We start from the raw sequence: 24,561 nt of genomic DNA, 5'->3' as shown, positions 1-24,561 counted from the left end.
TGGGTGAAAACACTATTCTATGTTGTCATAGCAGAATGATAACCAGGTTAATAACTTTATATTAGCTTTAAAATGTACCTTCAAATCCAGCTAAGTGTTTTCCTACTGAGATTGTATTTATTTGAATAAGTTCTTGGTAAGTCCAATAAGGTCTGATTTAGGTAAGATTAACGCCAAGGTAGTATTTAGTTTACTTTACATCTCATTACAGTTTGCAAGATGAATGTACATCGACGCTGTGAAACAAATGTGGCACCAAACTGTGGAGTGGATGCTAGAGGCATAGCTAAAGTTCTTGCAGATCTTGGAGTCACTCCAGATAAGATCACTAATAGTGGGCAGAGGAGGAAAAAGGTAATTTTACTATGGATTATCAGAAAAAAAAAAAAAGTATGACTGTATTGTAACTTTATTAGGTGGAATTCAATCCCACTGAACTGACTTGCACAATTTTTTTTTTTTTAATCAGTACAGATCTAAGACTTTGGCTTTTGTTTTATAAGTGCAAATCATCTATTCTGAACTTTGATATGAAATTTATTTTGATCTGCTGCAATGCTGCTAACCTGGAGCCTGTAAAGAACTGGAAGAATCTCCCCTTTTTAATTTGGGGAAGGAGATTTGACAGAGAAAGAGTGTATGACACAACATTTCATAAAACCGTAAATGCCTGTTTGGCTCAGAATTGGCATTGAATAATTGACTGGGAGACAGATCTCCTCCATAGTACTGTAAATGCTGATAAATGAGCAATGTGCTGATTCTCATGAAGAGGAGCTGTTTGCCAGATGACAGTTCCACAGTTATCTTCACTATTATAGGAAGAACCAGGCTGTTTTAGAAATAAAAAGCATAGGTCACCCCAAGTACATCCAAAGCCAGTGGAGTTATACTAGACTGATGACATGTATCCTGGATCAGAATGAGCCCACGCTTTGTATCTCTGTTTGTATGATTGTGACAACACAGACACATTGCTCTCTCTTACAGAAATAGGCAATTTTAACCATAATTTCTTTAAACACTGACATTTGCTTCTGTTTATTTTCCTAACTATTGCACACTGGGATCCCATGTGCACTGTTTAAAATGTTACAGAAATGTGGGAAACTTAAGAATAAATCAACTGATCTGACGTTCCTGGGCAAAGTTGTTGTCATGTTGTTACTTCATGAGTTAGTTTGCAGTGCTCGCTGATACTTGTTGTAGTTAAACGTATTTATGGGATAGGTTTGAATACAGACTCATGGTGGATATTCAAAACATTCCCAGTCACTGGATATGTTTGCTGCATTTATTTCATCTTAAGAACCTGTACTTCTTTCAATTGCCTGTTCTTTCTGTGTTTATATTATGTTCTCCTTTTTATGTGATGCCATCTACAGTATGGTTGAGGTTCTACTAGTAAAAATCCATAGGGCTAGAACACTTTCATGTTGATTCATACTTCCACTTATGAATTAAAGTTGTTGAATTAAATTTCCTTCTGGCATGGGAAGATCTCACAGCTGAGTATTCCTTTTGGAATTGTTCTTAGCTAATTGCAGGTGCAGAGACTCAACCACCAGTTCCAGGAAGTGCATCATCAGAAGAAGATAGATCGAAGTCAGCACCAACATCTCCATGTGACCAAGGTCAAACATATCTTTTTATTTCCTAACTGACATATTTTGTCACACATTTTCCTTCTTTGTGAGGGGTAAAACCTGTGAACCTTAGCCTCTGTTGAACCTAATCAATGAAATAGTTACCACAATAAATTGAAGCACTGAGAGTTTTGAACTGCAAAACCTTTTTTTAAAGGCCTGCTTCTCATTTCATTTGAATCTGTGAAGTAAAGTGGCTTTTAAAGGGAAAATTATAAAACAGGCATCTTAAAATATTTTTAAGTTTACTAGATGGGTCCTTGTCAACAAAATACCTTATGGAAGGAGTTTATATATTTTATTTTAAGAGTGAGAACATTTTAAATATTAACACAGAACTTAAGAGAACCTTTATTTATCTGAAAATCCTCTGTCTGTTAATAAGTTTTTGATATAAAATTGACTCTGTGTAATTCCATGTTGAACATTTGTGACAGTAAAAAATTCCATGGAGATAGGCTATGCTAGCATGTCCATGTGGTCTCTAGAGGCCTCATAAAACCATGTTTCTTTTCAGTGATTTTTTTCCAAAGCATAGATTTGGACAAAAATATTCTAATCTTCACTGACACCACCTATTTCACTGAGCTGAACAGCTGATTGACAGAGTGTGTATGTCAGTAGCACTTTTTGAGTCTGATTTATTTTTTTTTTTAAGATACCTCACAGACTTCTGATTTTTTATGTACAATCACGTTTGTAATCTGACAAATAAAAAATCTTTGCACATAGGAAGACAGATATTTTTGTGTCAAATTCTTTGAAAGTTGTTTACAGTTGAGAAATTTCTCAACCTTATTTTAAGGAAGACACTTCCAAAGCTTTGTTTTAATTAAGGACCATAAACCTCTGCATCCAGAACTGATTTAAATTTGTTAACCTTTTGAGTTCACAGAAATTGTTCTGATTAAATAATAATTTTTAAAATATCTGGTGTTTTGCTGTTAGAATCTAAGTTCTCTCCTAAATTTCACTTTTTTAGCTGTCCAGTAAAGTTGCTTCCAAGGCCATCAGGCATAAGTAACATGCAAAGCTTGGGGCAGATCCCAAGGTCCATTAGTCACCAAGACTCGCTGTATTTCACACTGAGAAACCTTAGGAACCATTTAGCAGATCCACACAATTGCTGCTTGAAGCAGCACTAGGAATGGTCAAATACTTTATTGGCAGGCGTCTGATAACAGCTGGAGCTGAATAAGATGCTCCATTCATGTTGACTTCAAGGACTGGGACGCCCAACTATCCTTTGAACTTTTGAAGACACAGCTCTAAAATACTTAAGCAGGAAGATGAGTAAGTGCTGCAGGAAGATAGAGATATTCAAAACAAAGTACTTCTCTGTGGTACAGGAACACCCAGAGTCACTAAAACAACTATTTGGCTACTATCCTGACTTATCTTTCAAGTTTTGGATATGTCATTCTCTTAGGTTCATTTTAAAAGGCCACCCTTCCTGTTAGAGCAGGGTTTTGGCTGATTACTGTAAGGTGGAGAAGCAGTTTGCTAAATATGTATTCTTAACCATACCTCTTAAACACAGCGTTCAGAGATGATGAATGTCCCTTCCCACAATGATACAGACTAACACAGGCTGTTTTTCTGATGGTTGTTTAAAACTAACTTTTCCTCACATTTCAACAGAAATCAAGGAGCTGGAAAACAACATTAGGAAAGCATTATCATTTGACAATCGGGGAGAGGAACACAGAGCGACAGCTACGACGTCAGCAGACAACCAGCTTAACAAACCTGGGGAGAATGGTGAAAATGGGGAGGTCAATAAAGCCCAGGGAAAGCGAATAGGCCTTGAAGAGTTCAACTTCATCAAAGTATTAGGGAAAGGCAGCTTTGGCAAGGTGGGTAACCTTTCCTTTCTTTTCTTTTCCTTTTCTTTTCCTTTTCCTTTTCTTTTCTTTTCTTTTCTTTTCTTTTCTTTTCTTTTCTTTTCTTTTCTTTTCTTTTCTTTTCTTTTCTTTTCTTTTCTTTTCTTTTCTTTTCTTTTCTTTTCTTTTCTTTTCTTTTCTTTTCTTTTCTTTTCTTTTCTTTTCTTTTCTTTTCTTTTCTTTTCTTTTCTTTCTGGTGTGCAGGGGGTTTTTGACTGTGTTGCTTTGAAAGTGTTCAGAAAGTGCTTCACCCAACAGATCAGAAATATCAGCCTCCTAATGAGCTGGCATTTTCTGTGCTTTAGCTCACTTAGCTCACTAGGGTCAAGCCTTTTGAAATGAAGTGTCAGTGTTCCATTATTTCAGGATACTGGTAATGAAGACATAGATACAGTTACATACATACTGTTCAACTAAATTTCTTTTTGTCAAGCAGGAAAAATCAGCTCAGTAATAATGCCATCGAGTTACTTCACTTTCTAGATAATACCCAGTTCAAGTTTACTTATTTCACAGAACAGTTTGTGTGCTTGTTTTTCCTCAGTGGGTGTGTTCAGAGCTGGAGGAAGCAGAACTGAAGCGTTTCCATTCTGATATGACAAGGGTTTAGACGGCTGCCCAAAATACCACATGAGCAGCAAAGATGTAACTCACCAGATACATTCCTACAGTAGAGAAATGTTGGAGATTGCAATTGCTTTATTTACAGGGTTTATAGATTTTCTTTTCACACTGCTGTGTGCTGTGGAATCAAAGAGGAGGACTGAAATGGGAGTCTGTTTCAGAAGTACACTCTTCCTTCCTTGATATACGGGAACTGCAGATGCAAGGGAACAGGGCTGAAGCAGTTCTTTTGTCTCCCTGTTTTCTAATCCTTTCTGTGAAGATTACCCTGGCTCCAAGCCAGAACTGACCTTAAAGAGAATATAGGGCCCAAGCTTTAAACAATAGTAGTAGTTAAAAATCAACAACTTGAAAGCAGCTGGAGTGGTAACTTTGGATTGTATACTAAGTTCATCAGACTCAAATCTCACAAACAAAAGTGAGAGATAAAAGTGGGAAATAAATTTCTGTTCTGTATCAACTTCCTTCCTTGTTTACTTTTTGAGACTTCTCTAATAGGTACTTATTAAGATAATTAACAAAATAGATACCTTCTCTTTCATATTGAAAGAATACCAGAGGTATATTTTTCTAAAATTACAGTACTTTACTTTTTATTTTATAAGCAGCAGCTTCATTCAGGAAAACATGTAACTGTCTTTAAATTTCCAGTGCAGTTAAGCTCATATGCAACCCTGCATTTATGGCATCTTTGTTCATATGTAAACAGAATTTCTCTTTCTTTTAGGTAATGTTAGCTGAGCTGAAAGGTAAAGATGAAGTATATGCAGTGAAAGTCTTGAAGAAAGATGTCATACTTCAAGATGATGACGTAGACTGTACAATGACAGAGAAAAGAATTCTTGCATTAGCACGGAAACATCCATATTTAACACAACTTTACTGCTGCTTCCAGACAAAGGTAAGCTACGTGAGCCTTTTACCAGTTTGTGCCCAAGGAACAATATTCACTATTAGCAGACTGAAAGACAACAACATAAAAAGCAAAGCAATATTTTGAAAATATTTCTGTTAAGTTTTTGGCATTTCAGTAGTATTGTGCAGGAGTACTGGCTGCTGTTAAGTAGCCTAAGTACTATTACCATCTAAGTACCAGGAGATGGCAGTAAATGAGTTAAAAAATAATAAAGCCACATGCATAAAATACACAAAAATTATTAAGGGGCCATTTTCTATATTTCTTTGGTACATTAGTAGGGTGCATCATTTATTGAATTAAGTACAAACGTTTTTAACATCCAGTATTCGGTGTAGAAATTGTGAAACAATCTTGTTAGAAATGGGGTTATGGCAGAACTCATCTTTTCAGTTTTCTTGTGCTGTGTAGTATAAAAAAATGTTCAAAAAAGAAAGGAAATGGGTATAACGCTTATCAAGTTCCTATAGTGTTAATGACACGTGTGTGCTTGAGGAGCAAGAAGGAAGGCAGAGAGAGCTGATCATGAGAGCCTGTTACCGTGGTGTGTTTCTTGTTGGTAATTTTTCATACAGAATTCCTCTTCATAGTTTTGGATTTACTGCTTATATAAAAGCGAACGTTTGGATGGTGTAGCTCAGTCTATATCCGGTTAGTCTAAGTGCTTGATACCAGTTGTGTTGGCAGAATATTTCTGGTTTCTTTTTTTGGTTTCTTATTTCTCTCTTGTCATTCAGCTGAGGTGAATTTGAAACTAGGTGATCTTTAACATCTCTTCCAACCAAAGGCATTCTATGATTTTATGAAGTAAAAATACCATTTAATTCAATGGAATAAATTTTTGACCTATAAGGAATAGGTTTAGATATTTGTGTGTTTTAAATGAAACACTTGAAAAGCAATCAACTTCCTTGAAACTGGTGGGGTTGGTGTTTTATTTTTTTTCAGTAAGACATTACATTTGGGTATTTGAGTCAATTTAATGGAAAGATTAAATGAATAATTAAATTACTGTATTGAACAAAAGAGTTGCTAATGGTGTGTATGAGTGTATGTGTGTGCACATGTAAATACATATATATTCACGTACTGTGAATTCACATACACACGTAACCAAAACTGTGTATGTCACAAGTAAGCAATTGCAATACTTATGTGTGTAGAATTACAGAAAAGCTGTGACTAAAAGATCTAGCAGGATTGTCAGGAAAGATAAATAAGGCAGTGGGAAAACCGTTGAAAAACAGCTAGTAGGATCAAGATTATAATGGTTCAAATACGGAAATAGCAAACATTTAATATGTTTATACAGTTCTTAAAATAGTGAAAATGCATTAGCATTTTATAGGCTTTGAAGTTGACACAAAAAACAGTGGCCCAGGAAGGTGTGTATACAATTTATGTCCGTGGAGAATGTTTCATACATTCAGTCTTTTATTATATGTGTGAACATACTCTTAAATTGTTCTAGTGTATTATTTTTAGGTTTGTAACTAGAACTAAGCATATTATTTCAGATGAAGGAAGCGATAACAAGATTATACTGGGGTGAGGTGAACAGAGAGGGACCTTTATGACTAAGTGCACTCCCTGAAGTGTAAATAAATGTATCAGCAGCCTGATGGGAATCATGTGGCAGAACATAGGTAAAGATCAGTTTTACGTTAAGTGAATTAACACCAAAGATTCTCCTGCTACTCCACTGATTTCCTGGACATTCCTTTCCTTTTGTATTTTTGATCTGTTCTCCCCTCTTTTGTATCATGCTTTTATGCTTTCCTCCCTGCTCTTCAAAGCCATTCATCAAAGATATTCAGAAATTCTTCTCACCATCTTCTCTGTTCCCAGGTCTCTTAACATAGAGAAACTGTACTTTGTGGATTTTCTTGAACTCAGCAGAACTGATACTTAAGTGTTTCATAGTTTACAAGTCATAGGCGAGTGTCTCTTATCAAACAACCAAAACTACACCTAGTGATACCCAATCAAATTAAAAGCCCACACTTGAGAAATTGAAGGATTTTTTTGAGCATGGCCTCTGAACAATTTACAAAGAACTCTTTATAAAGAAACAAAACAACCAAACACCAAAACATATGTAAAAGCAAAAGCAGTACATCTGCTAAAACTTTAAATTATATATGAATGACAACAAATGAAAATGTACCAAGTAAATAAGTCACTGAAGGATTTGCTCGGGTTCAGTGGAAAAACAGGTAGAAAAACTTGCTTGAACAAACATAATCTGTGGTTAAAATAGCTTTACCGAGGCAAAGGCTCTTGTACAATGGGTTTTAAAATGTGTTTCACAGTAGTGTGTAGTTACTTATGTTGTGATGTTTTGCCATGCCATGGCTGCTTTGCTTTGCAGAACTGGTCCCTGTAGTGATCGGGCTGGAATTAAATTTTACTTTTCAAGTAGAGCGTATTTATTGTATACAGCCTGACTTAATGGGAAGATTGACTCAGTATTCATTGTCAGAGCATTCAGAGATTGTCTTTGTTCCTCTTCCACAAAAATGCAAATGTAAAAGTTTGACTTTATATACTGCAGTGTTTTCCTTCAGTAATCAACTGAAGACACTGTGGAAAAGTTGCTTAATATGCTTCTTACAGTAAGTATGCTTCAGTATATTTATTTTTTACATGGAGTGTAAACATTAGTGTCATTTCCTATATGATACTATTATTATCACAACAAGTAAGGGATCATATTTTAAATTATTTTGGAATCGTGCCCAAAAATTGGCTAAAATCAGCATACCTTATACACTAATGTGTTCTTAGCCCTATATATCTGAATTTCTTCCAGCAATCCCATATAACTTCCTTATTTTAAAGAAATACTCTTGAGACTGACTTTTCTCATCTTTCTGCTTAATCCAAAAGCAAACTTTGACCAAACCAATTTGCTTTAAGCCTATCGAAAAATGATCCCTGCCCAAATCAACATTCTGTAATAAAATTTCATATATTCAAATGTTGTATTTCAGGAATAGTTTTGTATTCTTTTGCAGTCTGATCTGGAAGTTAAGAGAGATGGGTTCTGTTCCAAAGCTGGAGATAAACTATGCAAAGCTGATACGGAATATTTTATATGCAATAGTTTGAAGTATGAACTGCAGAACCCTGTCCTACACATCAGAAAGAATGTAAAATCTACAGGCAGGACCTCAGCTGATGAATGGTTTTATGTGGAAGGATCTTAGCTATTTTAGTGCAGCATATCTTATAGAATTGTGTCACAGTTGGACAGTGGTTTTCAACACTCATACTATGGCAGCATTTCCCTTCTTGCTTTGCCAGAATATGGTCATTGCATCTATCACTGTATTCAGAAGTTTGAGTTGTGTTTTGCATGTGGTCTGTCAGCAGGAATAGAAATGATGAATAGTGTGTTCTGTATTTGGCACTCCCATAGTGCAACTTGCCCAAGGCCTGGCATACAGGGTGCAGCATCTTTGTAACAACTGACCTCTGCTTATCATCCCCTCTGATTTATTCAGGACTTCATTGTGTCATTTATTGAGAAAACGTTAGGAGTTTTCAGGACTACTGCTGTTTTCGTTCTGTTTTCACTCTTCCTCCTATCTCCTCTTTCTCTTCTTCTCTGTGTCGGTCCCTTGATTTTTCAGTAAGGAGAGTCTTACCTGACAGTAATACTGACACTGCCCGGTTCCCCTCTTCAGGGTCCTCTTCACTCCAACCTCATACCATGCTTCAGGGATCAACTATGGAACAGTATCAACGTTAGAATTTATTGATAATGCTTCAGTCAAGTGGTTGTCTAAGGGGGGTTAAGTGTTTCTATAGCTATTTTCTTTAAAGACATTCTTGTATTTATGATATTCATTCACATTTGGAAGTTTTGGAAGTGTGAGAATTAAAGTGTTTTTTAATGGGAAGTTCTAGAAAATATAACTAGCTTCACTTTATTCCTCCTACTCCCCATCATAGTAATTAAAATTTTCTAAACCTTTACCTTATAAGATGCATACACGTATATGTACACAACCTATAATTTACAGTGAATTATCCTAATAAATACTTAAGAAATAAAATGGTTTTAAAATAATTTAAGGCAGTGAAAGCTTTATTATGATAATGCATTATAAAATTAGAAGACTAGGAAGCTACTGCTTTTAACATTTGCCATTTGATTTTTTTATCAAACTTTATGAAATTAGATAAATTTGAAAATAGTACTCTTCTCTTTTCATAGCACTATGTTCAACAGACATAGTAGAGAATATTAGTGCAGAAAAATGTTCCTTTTGAATTACAGAGTTGCAGAACTTATAAAGGACCCTTAATCAATATTATAGCTATTTCTGTTAGAGGAAACAAGTAGTTAAATAAGGGGTAGAGAAAGTGAGTTACTACAGGTAAATAGTTAGACTTATACCACCCATAAAACAATCTTCTTCCGTACAATGTTAAAATCAGCCTATCGATCCATAGCACAGCTCCTGGGCTCACATGCAAAGCCATTCACTTTTTTCCTGTGTTCTGGTGTAGGAAAGTAGAGATCAGCCATATAACAGTGGCAAAACTGAAGGACTTCTAGGAAGAAGCTCTATGACCCTACTATGACCATGTTGATCTCTTAACTTTTACATTCTACCTAATGGCTTACTACTGGTTTATCCTTGATTGTGAGTACTGTGGTTCAGGTATTATTCCTTTCTGCTGTTTGCACTGTACCTAGCACCCTCTGAGTGATGCTAGAAGTCTGGTTTTATAAAGCTGAAATTTAGGATATTTTATTTCCATTTCAGCTGTCATGATGTACCTTTGTTACTCTGACAAATCTCTGAACCTCTTTATGCATCAGATCCATCTAAAAACCAAGAGTAATCAGTCTTCCTTCTACTATGAGTTGTATTTAAATGTTTCCAGGGAGGGTTTGGAAGTCTAGTAGAAAGCTGTAAAATTAAGTTCCATTTTTAAAGTGACTTGTTTCATTTGGGTAAAAAAATGTAAAACACCAAAAGGAAAGAGAATCACGTGCTAATGATTTCTTTAAATCCTGTTTTCTAAGTTAATTTAAGAAGAATTACTGGAGTGTGTGACCAAAACTGTCTTTGGTAATGTAAAAGCAAGACTTATTTCTCTTATGTGTATTGTACAAAAAATTACACGTCTTCTGCGATAATAGCTCAGAGGAGTGTCATTTATGATATACAGTGCAAATTAACCTAACTGACTGGCCACTGTTACATTCATCTGGGACTAATCAGAGTTTATAATCCATTTTATCTGGTATTCCTGTACTTTTGTTGCTAAGCAGCTAAGCCATTATGCAGATATTGCTATATGGGTGTAATCAGTTTAACACAAGTTTGCATTGCCTTTTATTACTGATTAGTGTCAAATTAGAACTTTTTAGGGCCCAATTCTGTTCATTATTATCCCTGCTTCAGTGGATGTGTACATGTGTGAGACAAAAGACTAAGTTAACTCTGTATTTTTATCTATTTTAACGCTAAAATATTTTAATACAATTTAAATATAAAATTATTGACAAAGATTTCTTAATGGTAAGTGTTAACTATGTAAAAAGGTAGAATAAAAATGTAGGTAATTATAGAGTGATGTTATTTATACTGTTTCTGTTATGGTACCTTTTTATATACACATCTATACACAATTATATTCAAGCCTCATTTTAATATTTTATTTGCCTGTAATGCTGTATATGCATATATATAGAATGTGTACAGTAGTAGGTGTTTCTTAATTCCCAGCTGGTTTCCACAGGCAGTTCATATCATAGGAAATTAAAGTGTACTGATTTTGACTCTTTCTTCAGAATGTTTCCTGAAGCACTGGAGGTTAGATTAGTATCTGGTGATGTTTCATACATCATACAGTTAAGAAGTTATGTGAATATATCAAATTGTGGCAGAACAAGGTTTTACAGAAATTTGTATACTGTTTATGTTAAATTTAAATTTCCTGTTGACTGCTACACCGTATGAATGCATTGACCGCGATCCCTGCATTGTCGAAAATAGACACTATGGTCAAGAATAGTTGGAACGGTGAAGCTGATGATTAAATACTGTAATCATTGTCTCTCTCACACACACAAGCCCCTGTTTCCAGCATGATGACCTGGTTTTGGGAAACTTGCTGTTACGCTGCTCAGTTATTGCTAGCTGCTCTTGAAGGATTATTAAAGCCTGGTTAGCTCACTGAAGATTCATTGTTCACATTAGTCCTTTTAGTGTTAAACTTCAAGTCAGGCTATCAGTGCAGCCAGGCTCATCAAGGGCCTGTAGGAGAAATTATTCCTCCAGCATCAATCAGAAGAGTCTAAATGCTTCTCTTTCAGACAGGAAGGACTTTTATTTTATGATGTAGCACCCAAACTGAACAGGACTCTTTCACACCCTCTCAAAGCTAGGGCTTGTTCCTAGTTTGCATGTATACAAGTGAGTGCTGCAGCTGCAGCTCCATGGATTGCTTTGCTGTAACCAACTGAGGCCTCGACAACCCCGGGAATAGTCCCGAGTCAGCATCTGTGGCCAGAATTCACTGCAACTGCTGTCATGAAATAGGTGAGGGAAAGCTGGAGTTTGTGCTGATTTTTTTTACCTTGGTCCTCATGTCTGCGTGTTAGGGTCTTAGAGTTAGCTATGCCAGTAGTTCACTGTGTTACAGACATCTTAGTTTAGCCAAGCGTAAAATTCAACTTCAGGATTTTAATCCTGATCTGATCATGTGCAGGCAGGAGATTTTCAGGATAACAGGTTAAGCTAAGGGCCTTTTAAATACTGTTTTCATATCTCTTGGACAGAATAGCTGGAACTACATATTACACACTTTTCCTCTCGGAAAAAGTGTGTTTCTCCGGTTGAGGCATGTTTGAGGGGAGAAATTTTCAGACAACCTGCCAGATGCTTTGCCAGTAACTTTCCTGGCAGTTCTGTCTGTCTTGTACACTGTCTTTTACCAGAGATCAGAGGAGATAGGAATATTGTCATCCAAACAGGATGAAGGGGGTAGCAGACTTTCAAACTGGAGTAGTCCCATCACCTACCGTGTCCACAGAATCTCTGTATAAGCTTTGCACCATGGCTGTGTTAACATCATTCTGGTTGGTTCCTGATCTGGCATTCTTAATCTTACAGCTCTTGTGGGAACAGAGTACTGTTCCTTATCCATTAGGATAATTGAATAATGCTGCCTTAAGTGAAATCCTACATGTTAAAGCTGGATTGTGGCTTTCAGTTTAGTGTTGTCTTGGAAGAGATGAGTGGCAAGGATAAGGGTGATATAACTTGTAGCAGCAGCCCTTGGAAGAAATGTGCCTGACTGGTTTTTAGCAGGATCTGTTACCCTGCAGCCATGTACTGTGACCTTCCTTTGTGTCCTTTCTCTGTATATAGGTTTTGAGAGCATCCTCACACCTATTTGTAAGTTCTCTCATTTGGACAGAAGAGACCTGAGTGTATGACCTACATGAACCCGCTGGTTCCTTGTCCTACCACCCTTTGTGCTTTTTCTTGTATTTTATGGCCGTAAAGCACTATTGACAATTTGCCTGTAATGGGTTCAGGATAAAAATGAATTTTTAAAAATAAAACCTATCTTTAAAGTAAGTGGAAATGTAACGTTTGCATGGGTAGCTGTCAGGATGTCTCATTTATGCTAGTGTCCTGTTTTAAAAGCTATTTAAAGAAAGCCTGTGTCACACAAGAGATTGTGGGGAAACATTTAAGACTGTGTTTGTTAGGTGTTGCTCTTACAAGTAAACAACTAAGGCACCCCAAAGGAAGAGTCAGGAAAAAGGAAACTGCATATAAAATTTGATTCTTCTGCAGCTTCTTTTCTAAATGCAGGAAATTCTTCTCTTTGGAATCCATTCGGGTACTTTAATACAACTTTTTTATTTTGGTAACAACAGTAAGCTTAGTAAATTATAATTGTACACAAGAGAATTTCACCATGGGAAAGGAGTAGAATTTACAAAACACTTGGGTTTGCATCTTTAGTAACATTTAGTAAAATTTTCATTGCTTTTTTTAGCATGTACATGGAGTAATTTTAGTTTTGGCATGACATGTCTTCTGCTCCATGCACCATGTTTGATGTGGGCCAAACTTGAGTAGGGTATAACTTAAATTACACTTTATCATGGGAATCCAGTTCATACCATTTTATCTCACTTGTGGGTGAGTACTTTTAGCAAAACAGACACACTTCTTTTTTTTTTTTAATGGCTACAGGGTTTATTCTTGCATAGTTACTACAGGCTGTGTAACAGTGATGCCCAACCTATAGTGTCATGTTTGTGTGTGGAGAAGCATGTCAGGAACCTCTTTGTGTTCCCACATGGCCATTCTCTAAGCATAGAATTATTCAGTGCATTGTCCTTAAAATTATGACGTAGAAGATGATCTATTATGTCAACTGAGCAGTTAAAAGAAGGGACTCTGGTTGAGAGTGAGTGGTGTGTACTTGCACTGTGAGCCCACAGTGTTTCCACACCGAGGCTGAAATGCTGTGTAAAGGGTATATAAAACTTCCACAAATAGTAAGAAGCAGTAAACATAAATCTATAAAACATGTACATGTAAACTGTATGTCATCATTAATGGTTTTTTGTTCTCTTCTAGTAAACTGATAAGTCATTAAAAAGTAGTTGTTCAGAACTAAGGAAACCTGAATAATAAAGAGTCCTTCCAAGTCTTGGCTGTGCATCTCGGTACTGTAGTTCACAGGAATGCAAAGAGTGTTCATGGAAGGCACTATGAAGGTTAACTTAGAAACTTAACTACTTTAATTGTGTGTAGCTAGTAGTAAGTCTGCATATTTCCATAATCTAATTTTCAAGTTGTGACCTAGAGAGATCACCGCTCTTCCTTACAAAGTATGTGCATCTTGCCAAGTACACAAGAAGGAAATTTACCCTTTTAGGTATTTGACTTTCCATTCAGCATATAGAAGGATGAAGGAGATCCATTTCATAAGCTTCTATAAATAAGTTTTTCCAAGAAGCTTCAGAGAATCACACAAGATACCTAAATTCAAATGCTCTTATTGATAAGTAGTTTCCTGAAAAGTCTGTGGTGGTGCTTGTTTTCTCTTTTCTGTTTTCAGGAACCCAATATTAAAATAATCATGCAGAATTTTGCCACTTAAAACGGCTTTGTGAATTTTAGAAGAAACTATGCCCTGAGGATAAAACACACTATTTTCTTCTGTGTTGTCTTACTCATTTTCAGAGGGTTTGGATGGCTTAAATGATGTCAGAATTTTGGATAGTGTTTCCTATTGTTTAATTTATATTTATGAATTTCTAGGGTTTTCAGCTGCGTGAAGCATATGCTTTGCCAAAAATTAATCAGGTTCTGGAAACAGGAAAGTATGGAAAATAAAATAAATACAATTAATGCTTTTAAAGGTCACTGTTGCATTTATAGAACTACAGAAATTCAGATAGTGAAGAGAGGTGTATGAATAATGACTTTCAATAGGTATTGAAAAAGCCTGGCTCAAGTAAGTCATATTTATCATAAGAACAAAGAAAGGCAGTATGTGGGGCTTACACAGATCAATGGATATTTATAAAGACCTTTATTTTCAGTAAGGGTTATGAAAACATGTTGAACAGAGAACCTTACATGTAGACCAAGGATTTTGCATGTACTTATTAGTATTCATTAATTCTGTGTGTTCACATTTTATTTCTCTTGAAATGTGAAATATTAACCTATTGCTAGATTCCTCTCATCCCCTTTTGAGAACTGTGGTTTTTAATCAAGGGCCAAAGAAAAGACAGAAAGAAGTTCTGTTCTCATGAAGTTCTGCAGAAGACATGCTAATGTAAGAGCAACCAACAGCATGTTTGGCCCAGTCTCTAGCAGTGCCAAAGCACACGCCCAAGGAAGAATGTAAAGCATATCATGACATTTTTCCAGAATGGTATCCCAGTATCATGAGATTGATGACTTGGGCATTTCCTGAGCCAAAGATGGTGGGTTTGCGTGTAATCAGATGGCACTTTGCATATGATACAGTTTGTGGGAAGTGTTAGAGAGTGAGAAGCTATTTGGAAATGTAACTGTTGGAGAGCATTGCATTTTGTTCACCACTGTGGAGTGGAGAAATCTTCTCCATACATCTCTGTATTATATATACTAGACCACCCTGTTGGTCTAATGGTTAAGGATGCAGCGCTGTCACCACCGAGGCCCGGGTTCGATTCCCAGTCAGGGCCACTCCCCAGGCAGATGGAGCTCGTTAGCCCATAAGGCAATCCATCTACGTCCTGAGGACCTCACTGCCACCGTCCAAGCTCGCTTGGCCCCAGCAGACGAACCTTAGGATTAAAGGATGGGCTCAGTTCCGCGCACACTGTGTCTCACCTAAAAAATCCAATGCGCAGGCTGGAAGGTGCAAAGACCTTCCCTGATTCTTCGTTCGCAAAGACTGGCCAACATATATACAGCTCTGTAGGGCAGTATAAATCTTGATACCATTTCTTTTTAATGATATTTCTGAAAGTAGTATTTATGCCATTAAAAAATCTCAAAGCTGATGTAGCTTCACTATTTTCCATCATTTCCTCAAGTAGTGAAATAATGTATCTGAGTACCTGGAAATAGCAACTAAATCTACTGAAGTTTGTCAGATAGGCAAAAAACGGGATTCCCTGCAGGTGTTTCAGTATGCATGTCCATAACATAGTTCTCCATACATTAGATAGGAAAAGTGTTACATATTGTAATACAGGTAAACAGTATATAGTAAATTTGATAGAAAAGTTCTCAAGTTACATTTTCCATCACTGAGAGCTAAGGTACTGAAAGGAAGAGATAAGTGTTACATTATCTTGTGTTTTCCCATCGGGAACATAAGCAGTGAACCACAGCTGGCAATGTCATGGCAGAGCCAAAAGGGCATCATGGGGTTAATTAAGGAGAATGCCAAAGAGGGATGCCATCCTCTCAAATTTTCGGTGTGCAGTGTTCGTCTGTTGAATTTCTGAAGTAATAATGAAATAAAGGTTTTCGTTTAAACTTAATTTAGACACTTTTTAACACATTTATCTGAGCATTTCCTAAAGAAAAGATTAGGTATATATATAGACAACTTTCAGAAACGACAATAGCTGTGTTGGATGTATTGATGCATATTACCCACGGATTTATTTATGGACCCATACAGTAGGAGAACAAGTTTTAAAACAGAAGTTAATTAGCTTCTTTGGACATCCAAGAAATCTCACTTGTTGTATTTCTAGAGAATCAAAGAGTAAAAATGAAATAACTTTTGGCAGGAAGAGAGTCTATCTTCAGGGCTTTAAAATTCAGTATAGTGCTGGAAAGTCCTTTCTGGTTGCATTCAGATGTGAGTAACTTGGTGGTCATGTTGCTGAGGTCTCACTCTTACAGTCTTGTGCTTGCAGCACTCAAGAGCAAGTCCTTTAATGGCAACTGCTGTATTGCAGCAGCAATAGGAAAGGAAGCTTGCAGAGCTTTTCAAGCACACTGAGAAATGGGAAGATATATCTAATGAGATTTCTGGATCAGAAATGAGGGAGTTTTAGATAGGAATCTGAATTTAAAGAGGCTTAAACTCACCAAACCTCTGATCTTTTGGAAATTTGCCATGAATCTGTGGGAAAAGTTAGGAAAGAATTGTTGCTGGGTGATATGCCCGAGGAGATTAAATGCTTTCTACAGGGCACTTCAATGTGGTATTATTATATAAAACACTCAAAGTGGTTCAGATATCCCTTAGGCGAACATGTAATCTCAGCCACATGTGTAACCCAATAGCTAAATGTTGTTTCACTCTGCTTTTTAACTGAATTTAGAGTGATGATTTGGGGCTAAGAATCCACAGACAGCTCCCTAGAACCTAAATATGACCTAGTTCAGGATTTGATAGACAAGGCAGACTTTATTAAAATTCATTAACGATTATCTGATTGCACAGTTACCATCATTCTGTAAATAGCATTTACAGAGAGGGGGTATGTTTACTGGCCTTGTCCAGAGAAAAGTAATGTTTTATCCATTAGTATCCATGTTGTTTTTAAAGTTGTTTACATTCTTTGAGGAAATGCGGAAGCTACTGCTTGAAGAGGTTAGAGGACATGTGAGTTTATATGTTCTTTTTGAAAATATTCTTGAAACAAATGCTAAATTAAATTATTCAAGTAATAGCAGAGAGAACATTATGTCTTGGCAAGCTGAATTTACTCTGTTATACTTGAATAAAGAAATCTGAACTATGGAGGGGGGGGGGGGAGTTGCCAGATCTTATCATGATACAGTGAAGAATTACATAATTTTTTTGGTCCTACCCATAAGTTTTGCTTGCATGTTACTGCCTTTGTCAAGTTACTGATTGTCTCAGAAAGATAAACAGAGTACAAATAAAATTATTTGATGGTTTAAGTAGAATGCTTAGAAGGTTAAAAGCATGATAATCTGTTAATGAAAAAATCTGAGGTTTTGAATTCTTTTTCCTTTTCTTTCTTTTTTCCTGTAAGGGTAGATGTCTGTTAATTTAAAAAGCAGTAATTTGTGATTGTTCCTTAAAGCTCTCCTTTGAATTATGTAAATTGTTGTCCCTTAGAAACCTTAGGTTGTAAACTTCAAAGGAGTCTCATGAAGCCTTGAGGTGAAAGTAGGTGAAATTTTCAAAAAGACTTTCTCTCCCCTATGGAACTAAAGACATGGGAAATTGTGTCAGTGCAACTGAAGTTTGCTTTGAAATGCTGGGTTAGCACAACCACAAAGTATGGAATGGAAAGCTTCAACTCACTGCTGCTGTACTTACTGAGTCATAAAGGCTAAGTCAGTGCAAATTGTTCCCACTGCTCTTTTGTTCCTAATTCCAGAGGACATTTTTTAATGATTAATATACTTTTTCTTAAAATGAAATATTGCACTGGGCCTTGGTTGCAGCATATTATATTCCCTGAATGTGCTTTAGTCCAGGAATAGTTGTAGAAATGCCATATGAAATCAGTGGGGCAAATATAAACTACAAGTTCAACATTTTGTAATCCTTCAAAGACAAATGTTATCCCACTAGTGTTCTTTTTCTCCTAAAATGTAAGATTTCTTTGTAAGTCCGTTTAGTTATGAGACACCAATTGCATCATTCTGCTTTACTGGCTTGCTGTGTTGATCTGTCAGTTCAGTTCTTGAGGCCTCTGTGCAGTTTTTGATCCTAAATTAAGCAAGATGAAAACTTTGCTCTCTCTTTGCCTTCTTTCATATAACATCACAACTGCTGTAAAAATAAGATAAATACATTGGAAGTTACTCCATGTAGTTTTCTCATTATTTATATTAAAAATAATTATGTGAACCTTTGACAAATTTTTTTAGTTGAGCAACCTGGTCTAGTGGGAGGTGTCCCTGCCCATGATCCCTTTCAACCCAAACCATTTTTTGATTCTATGATTCTATAAATATACAGTCAACCAGTTATTGTTTTCAAGATACTGATGACTGTAAACAAGAAGTTTTTCTTCGATACGCTGAAAAGTTTTGCTACTTCAGGGACAGAACTCTTCACAGTTTGAAATTTAATAATAAATAAATAAAACTGAAATTAGAAAAATAAATACAATCATACTTCTTTCTGATACACAGAGGGAAATCAGTTAATTTATAATGAAAAGAAAGATAGCTTGTTTATTTTTTTAAAAGTTCAAACTTAAATATGTCTTCTAGAGAGAATGTGTCAGCAGTCTTAGATACAACTACTCTTTTGTTTTTTTAGAAATTCATGAAGACTTATTACGGGTGGTCTTTAAAATTTTTAGTTGCAATCCTGTTTGCATTATCCAGAGAGAATGCATTATTCATGCATTATTTAAAGAAAGGCATTTTGCCTTAAGTTTGCAAATTTGGTGAAAAAAAATTCCTGAAAGGAATTTCCCATGTCTTCTTAAACTATTATGAAGCTTCCATCACTCCACTGTTCATAAATACCATTGACATTTTCATAGCTGATGCTTGTAATCTCACCAAGACAGTGGCCATATCTGCTTATTCTCTTAATATAAGAGGCTGTTGAACCTACTTTAAAACTTGCTGGTGTTTCACACATGGGATGGGATTTTTGACAGGTAAGCAACACATCTGCATGTATAGACTCCATTTTCACTTACTGCTTATTAAAAACTATACTTATTTCTGCATGTTTGTGATCTTTATATATTCTTTATAGTCAGGCATAGAATTGAGAAAAGGGTACTGAAAGCTCTGTCTCTAAAGCCATGTCTTAAAAGATGGAGTTCACATTCCTTACGTTATCACTGTTTGCATGGGACAATTAAGTGATGCTACAGAAGTTGTAACTGGAATTGTGATTTGATCCAGTACTTGTAGAAGTAGTTTTGCTTTTGATCAGGCTCACAGTGATGAAAGCAAGATACTTTGTGGTGGCACTGTATAGATTTTAGGAGTGTTCTATAACATTTTACTGCTGCAGTCTGTTACCTGAGGAGAATGTTTGTGAAAATACCAAAAATGTACTCATTCTGCATGTGACAGGCAGGTATATGTCAATGAAAGATTTTCTCGGGATATTGCCCAAGTTGTGTGGCATGGCAGAATGGGTTGGTTTGTTTGTTTTAATGCTGACAAACTTTAACTCAATGAAGCTGAAAAAGTGAAATTAACTATTGAGGGGTGAAAAATGGAAAGCAAACAGTTTGGATTTGTTTGTACAGAAATGAAACATGTTTTATTCCAGGCTGTTTGAACACTGGCAATTAACAGTGAAGTTTCATGGTATTTGAACACTGATCTGAGACCGTGTTGATGCTGCTGAATGAAGATGTCTTTCCCTCACTTCCCCCCTTGCTGGAGCTACCCAGTCTTTCCATTGCATCTGTTCCAGTAAGCCCTTGTATGGGTGAGTTCGTTCAGTTTTCCGGTAGAGCTGAAAACTGTCAATGAGCAGCTCCAACCCGCCTGACGCTCCCTGGTGCCTGTGAGGCAGCAAGTGTGGAAGAGACTGTCACTTTCCTCAGTAGCAGTTCACTGCTGGGACAGTAAGCCAGCTGTGAAATCCCTGTAGCCCTGCCTATCAGGGGAGCAGTGGATTTTCTTCTTAAAAAGAGAAAAAAAAGAAAATTTGAACTGCGGTTTTTTCGCAGTGGTGTTTTGTGGCTGTAATCACCTTAGATGTGATCCTAAACTCTTTATTCTCATGATCGCTGTTAAGTTGCTCATGAGAATGGAAAACAAGATTTGTGGGTTAGTTTTGATCCTTTTGAAGATAATGGTTATATTCCCACTGACTTCAAAAAGGTCAGAAACATTAGCCTTCTTATTTTTTTGCCATGACCAGAAAGAAGTATGTATTGCAGATGAGATGTGTCATTTTGTCATCTGTTAGAAATTCAGCTTTTGGCACTGAAACTGTGTGAGCAGCATGTGCAGTTGCTGTTTTGTTTCTGCGTTTTGATGGATTTTTTAGTTTAGCTTGTTGGTCTAGTGTTTATAGTCAGTGAAGTCTCAGTAGTAGTTGCTAAGCATAAATTGATAATAGTCTTAAGATGACATGCTACAATTTGCTGTGTCTATCTTTGGGAGTAATTGTTTTGCTTCTACACGGTATTAGATTATGTGGATTAAACAGTATGTTACCTATGTGGTAGAGGACTTATCATGGTTGATCCCAAATGGAATGCAAAATATCTGAATGTCTGTATTTTAAGGACAGGGAAAAAAATTGGCCAGTAGATTTCTGTATATCAAATGCAGCACTTGATTTGGAAAACAGCTAGAGATTGCAGAGTATTTGTGTAATAATGTACAACTGGTGTTAGCACTCTCCAGACACATCGATCTTTCAGGAACTTGCACGTCCTTGTGTATTCTCTTTTCTTCAGGCGTTTTTTTCTGAGCTTTATCAGATATCCCCTGTGACTGCCTGTCACTATCTTCTCACAGGACTATGAGCTCTCTAGGCAGGATCAGCCCTGCTCACTGACCACTGCTCTGCTTTGCATCACTGCCAAGTGCATGGCTGCTGGATTGAAGTCTGCAATCTTGACATCCCCTGTTTGAACAAGACCTGGCTCAGTTAGATAGATACAAGTCATAACCTGCTGGCTACACTTACTTTGTGCCTTACTCGTTGTTACAGCAGTTAGTGGGATGAAATGGATAAAATATGGAAGTAAAATAGACATGAAAGGCATGCACAAGTGGGTTTACCATGGCTATTTTGATTTGTGTATCATGAGGTGGTATTTGTAGACACTTTTGACTACTTTTTGAAACAGTTTTTGCTTCCTGTACTAAATCAGAAAAGAGGATTTGGGACAGTGTGTTCCAGGAGACAGAAACAGGTTAGTCTGTCATTGTTTTTCTGGCCAAACCATGTGTATAAAACATGTACAGGAACATGTTTGTATATTTATGCACCCAAAGCACATACACTTTTTCTAGAATATAATTCTGTCCTGGTAGTTCAGTATTAAGCTTCCCCTATGTGCACATTAGTTATTAATATGTCTACTAGAGTTTTTAAAATTTGGAGCTGTTTAAAGAAGCTTGTCCTTCTAATTTTTCTTACTGTCCCAAAAAGCCTGTCTTTTCTTCTTGAGTTGATTTGAGTTTTAGTATATAGATTTGTTATTAAACCCACATTCACATTACCAATGAAAGCTAGATCCAGTGCAATGATTTTAAATACGGCTTCTACTTAAATTCTTTAACATGTACTAATAAAAGATTTTTTTTTTCTTAACATTTCTGTATAACCCAATACTAGATAAACAGTTCAAATCCCACATGAAAATGCGTTGGACTGAAATGAAATACACTGAATGTCATTGGCACTGGAAAGAAGAATGTTCCGTGTTGAAGGCTTATGACTGATGATGCATGGAAATGATACTTTCTGGTCATCATTTAGCAAGAGGAGCTTCACAGCAGGTGTCCATGTGGTTACTTTTCTGTGTTACAATACGGTCAGATTTTTAACACAGGGAGAAATTATCTGAGTGAAGAGAAATACAGAGGAGTATATTATATTGATAAGCTGTTAATTTCAACAGAAGGACTGTTTTTGCTGTAAACCAACACTATCCATGCTGGAGGCTTGGTGACTATTTTTCTTCCGGTTTTCAAACCACAGAGTCTTTTAGCTTTCTATTTCCAACACACGGTATGGTAAAGTAAATATTAAGCTCTGTCTTCAGACAGCTTCAAAGATCTATGAAACTATAGATTTGCATGAATTCAGGGTGGATTAGGTCCTGTGTACATCAAATCTCTGTCAGAAGTTCTTAGAAAGTTTTTTTCATAAGAATTCCTGTAAATTTCTTAGATCTATGATTAGGTTTTTCTTCCATGTAATTACTTTCAATCTAGATACAGCACAGACATTTTGAGTCAGTCTTGCTCCTAAAAATTTGTGTTGGGTTTTTGTTTTTCCTTAATGTATAGACCAGTATTCTTGCTGGACCCCATTAAGGGTGTTTGTTAAGTGCAAAATTGTGTGTCCTACATGTTGAACTGAGTGTGGTTTAAAGAAAAAAAAAACCTAGGTTTGCACTTTTTATGACCCAAACTTTCATTCATCATAGAATTCTGTGCTTAATCTGTTCTAGGATCTCTGCCATAATCTTATCACTTTAATTATAGTTCCCAGAAATGCAAAAAATGTTATATAACTCTTTCTGAACTTGTTTGGGCTTCTTATAGACATGCTTATGTGGCAGTAAAAGCATTATGCAGTCTAATCATGACATAGGAGAAAAGTCATGCAAGCAACAATCAGGATCTGATTTTCTGAAAAGAAACTTTTAGAGATACACAAATAATAGTTTCATTATAGTTCTCTGAAAAATCTAGACTTTCAACGACTGGAGTTGAGTAAATTTGAATTTGTCAAATAGAAGTTATTGCGAACTTTTTGGTTTTTTCTTTTGAGGTCAAGTTCTAACAGATTAAATGTGTGCCATAGAATGACTTGCATCATCCTCTGTCTGTAATTTAGAAAACTGTTAGTTCATTGGTTTCATATAGAACTAAAAACCATTTTGGATTTATGCATGTTGTAAAAATTTATGTCTGCAGGGCTTACCCAGCTAGAGTCAGAATTACTTTGTGTCTTTTCACATTGTAAAGGGTGTCTGCATTTCCTTTTGTGGGGTCCCTGAGAGAAGGAAAGGTTCATTATTAATGTTGTCATAATGCTAAAGGCAAGAAAAAAATAGGAGGAACTGGTTTTTATTTTCATTTAACAAATCCTCTGTGTGTGTGTGTGTGTGTATATTAAAGGTTTTTAAGGGCATCTTTGTAAGACCTACTGACTTTTTGAACTATTCATTAACTATTTGTAAGTTCCCTTGTTTATTTGCACATGGTTTTTCTATGTCTTCAGACTCAATTTTATTTTAAATCTTTCAGATTTTAATACTTTTTTTTTTATGTCACATGACAGGTCATATAATCATAATAAAGTTTAGGCTCAGAAGGGACCACTCGACCTGTCATGCATTCATGTGCACAACACAGGTAGGCACACACACACCAAAAAACAGTGACCGATCAGCTTGATCAGTCTGCCCAGAGCCACGTGGTCTCTCACCTTGATAGCACAAGCAAATCTTAATGTGAGACTAAGTCAGGGCCTTCACAAAACTATTTTGGTGGGAGCATAATAAAAGCAGTTTATGCAGGATTAGCCTAATGATGTGTGTTAAAGTGTTCTGAGAAATTCCATCATGTATCAGAAACATGTTGGCTGTTGAATAATTTCACAGAAATTATGTAGCTGTAGATATTTGTGGATACAGACAAGGGAGTTTCAAAATTAAACTGGTGTAGAAGCACTTTTTACCAGTATTCTGGCCATCAGGAATAATGGAAACTATGGCATATACGTTGGACCAGCACATCGTTCTTGGTGAGTAACTCATGTTTTATAAACTGACAAATCGTCTGGACTCAAAAGAATCTGAATGTCAGAGCTGCCATTAGGCCACGACCGTTGTCACATTGATTCGTAACTCTTGTAAAATCTATTATGTGAATATGAACTCCACATCTGTAATGTACAGGACAAAAAAACTTGTTGATATTTAAAAACAGTCTACTTGAATGGGTATATTGGTTATTTTAGTAGATATCCAGACTTCCAGTCCTTGTGTGTTTTCTCTTTGAAGTTTCTGGATTACAGTCAAGAATAATCTGGGCATTTTGAGGGGTATGTCACATTTTCATTTTGATAATGGGAATTGCTTGTGTAACTTCTTGACTTTGATGGTTGCCACGTCATAGTTTTATTGAAGATCACAGCAACACAGAAACCCATTGTTTTATTTCCCCTTTGTTAGAGCTTTAAAACTCACCCACATGTAATTAGTGACTGTGAATGCCTGCAGTACAAGTCACATCCCTGTATCACTAACAGAGGCTAGCACAGGAGCCCAAGGGCTTCCACAGTTCTTCTCCATGGAGCAGGGGGCTTTGCTGGCCAGTTCTCCAATTAC

The 24,561-nt window shown here is 36.3% G+C and overlaps 1 protein-coding gene across 2 annotated transcripts in view; it reads left to right on the top strand.

The window, feature by feature from the left end:
• Nucleotides 1-24,561, top strand: part of LOC114067530 (protein kinase C epsilon type) — a 110,337-nt gene that overhangs the window by 5,678 nt on the left and 80,098 nt on the right. For both annotated transcript variants that reach the window (XM_027903053.1, XM_027903054.1), the window contains exons 3-6: nucleotides 212-354; nucleotides 1,538-1,634; nucleotides 3,288-3,502; nucleotides 4,881-5,054. In XM_027903053.1, coding sequence (XP_027758854.1) covers nucleotides 212-354; nucleotides 1,538-1,634; nucleotides 3,288-3,502; nucleotides 4,881-5,054 — 629 coding nt within the window. The remainder of the gene's footprint in view (nucleotides 1-211; nucleotides 355-1,537; nucleotides 1,635-3,287; nucleotides 3,503-4,880; nucleotides 5,055-24,561) is intronic.

This window comes from Empidonax traillii, unplaced genomic scaffold, assembly GCF_003031625.1.
Source record: "Empidonax traillii isolate 1590-97213 ecotype Southwest subspecies unplaced genomic scaffold, ASM303162v1 scaffold927:size442368, whole genome shotgun sequence".
In the NCBI taxonomy this organism is placed as follows: Eukaryota; Metazoa; Chordata; class Aves; order Passeriformes; family Tyrannidae; genus Empidonax; species Empidonax traillii.
The sequence above is the reverse complement of the archived record's forward strand: the minus strand, read 5'-3'. Positions and strand labels throughout refer to the sequence as shown.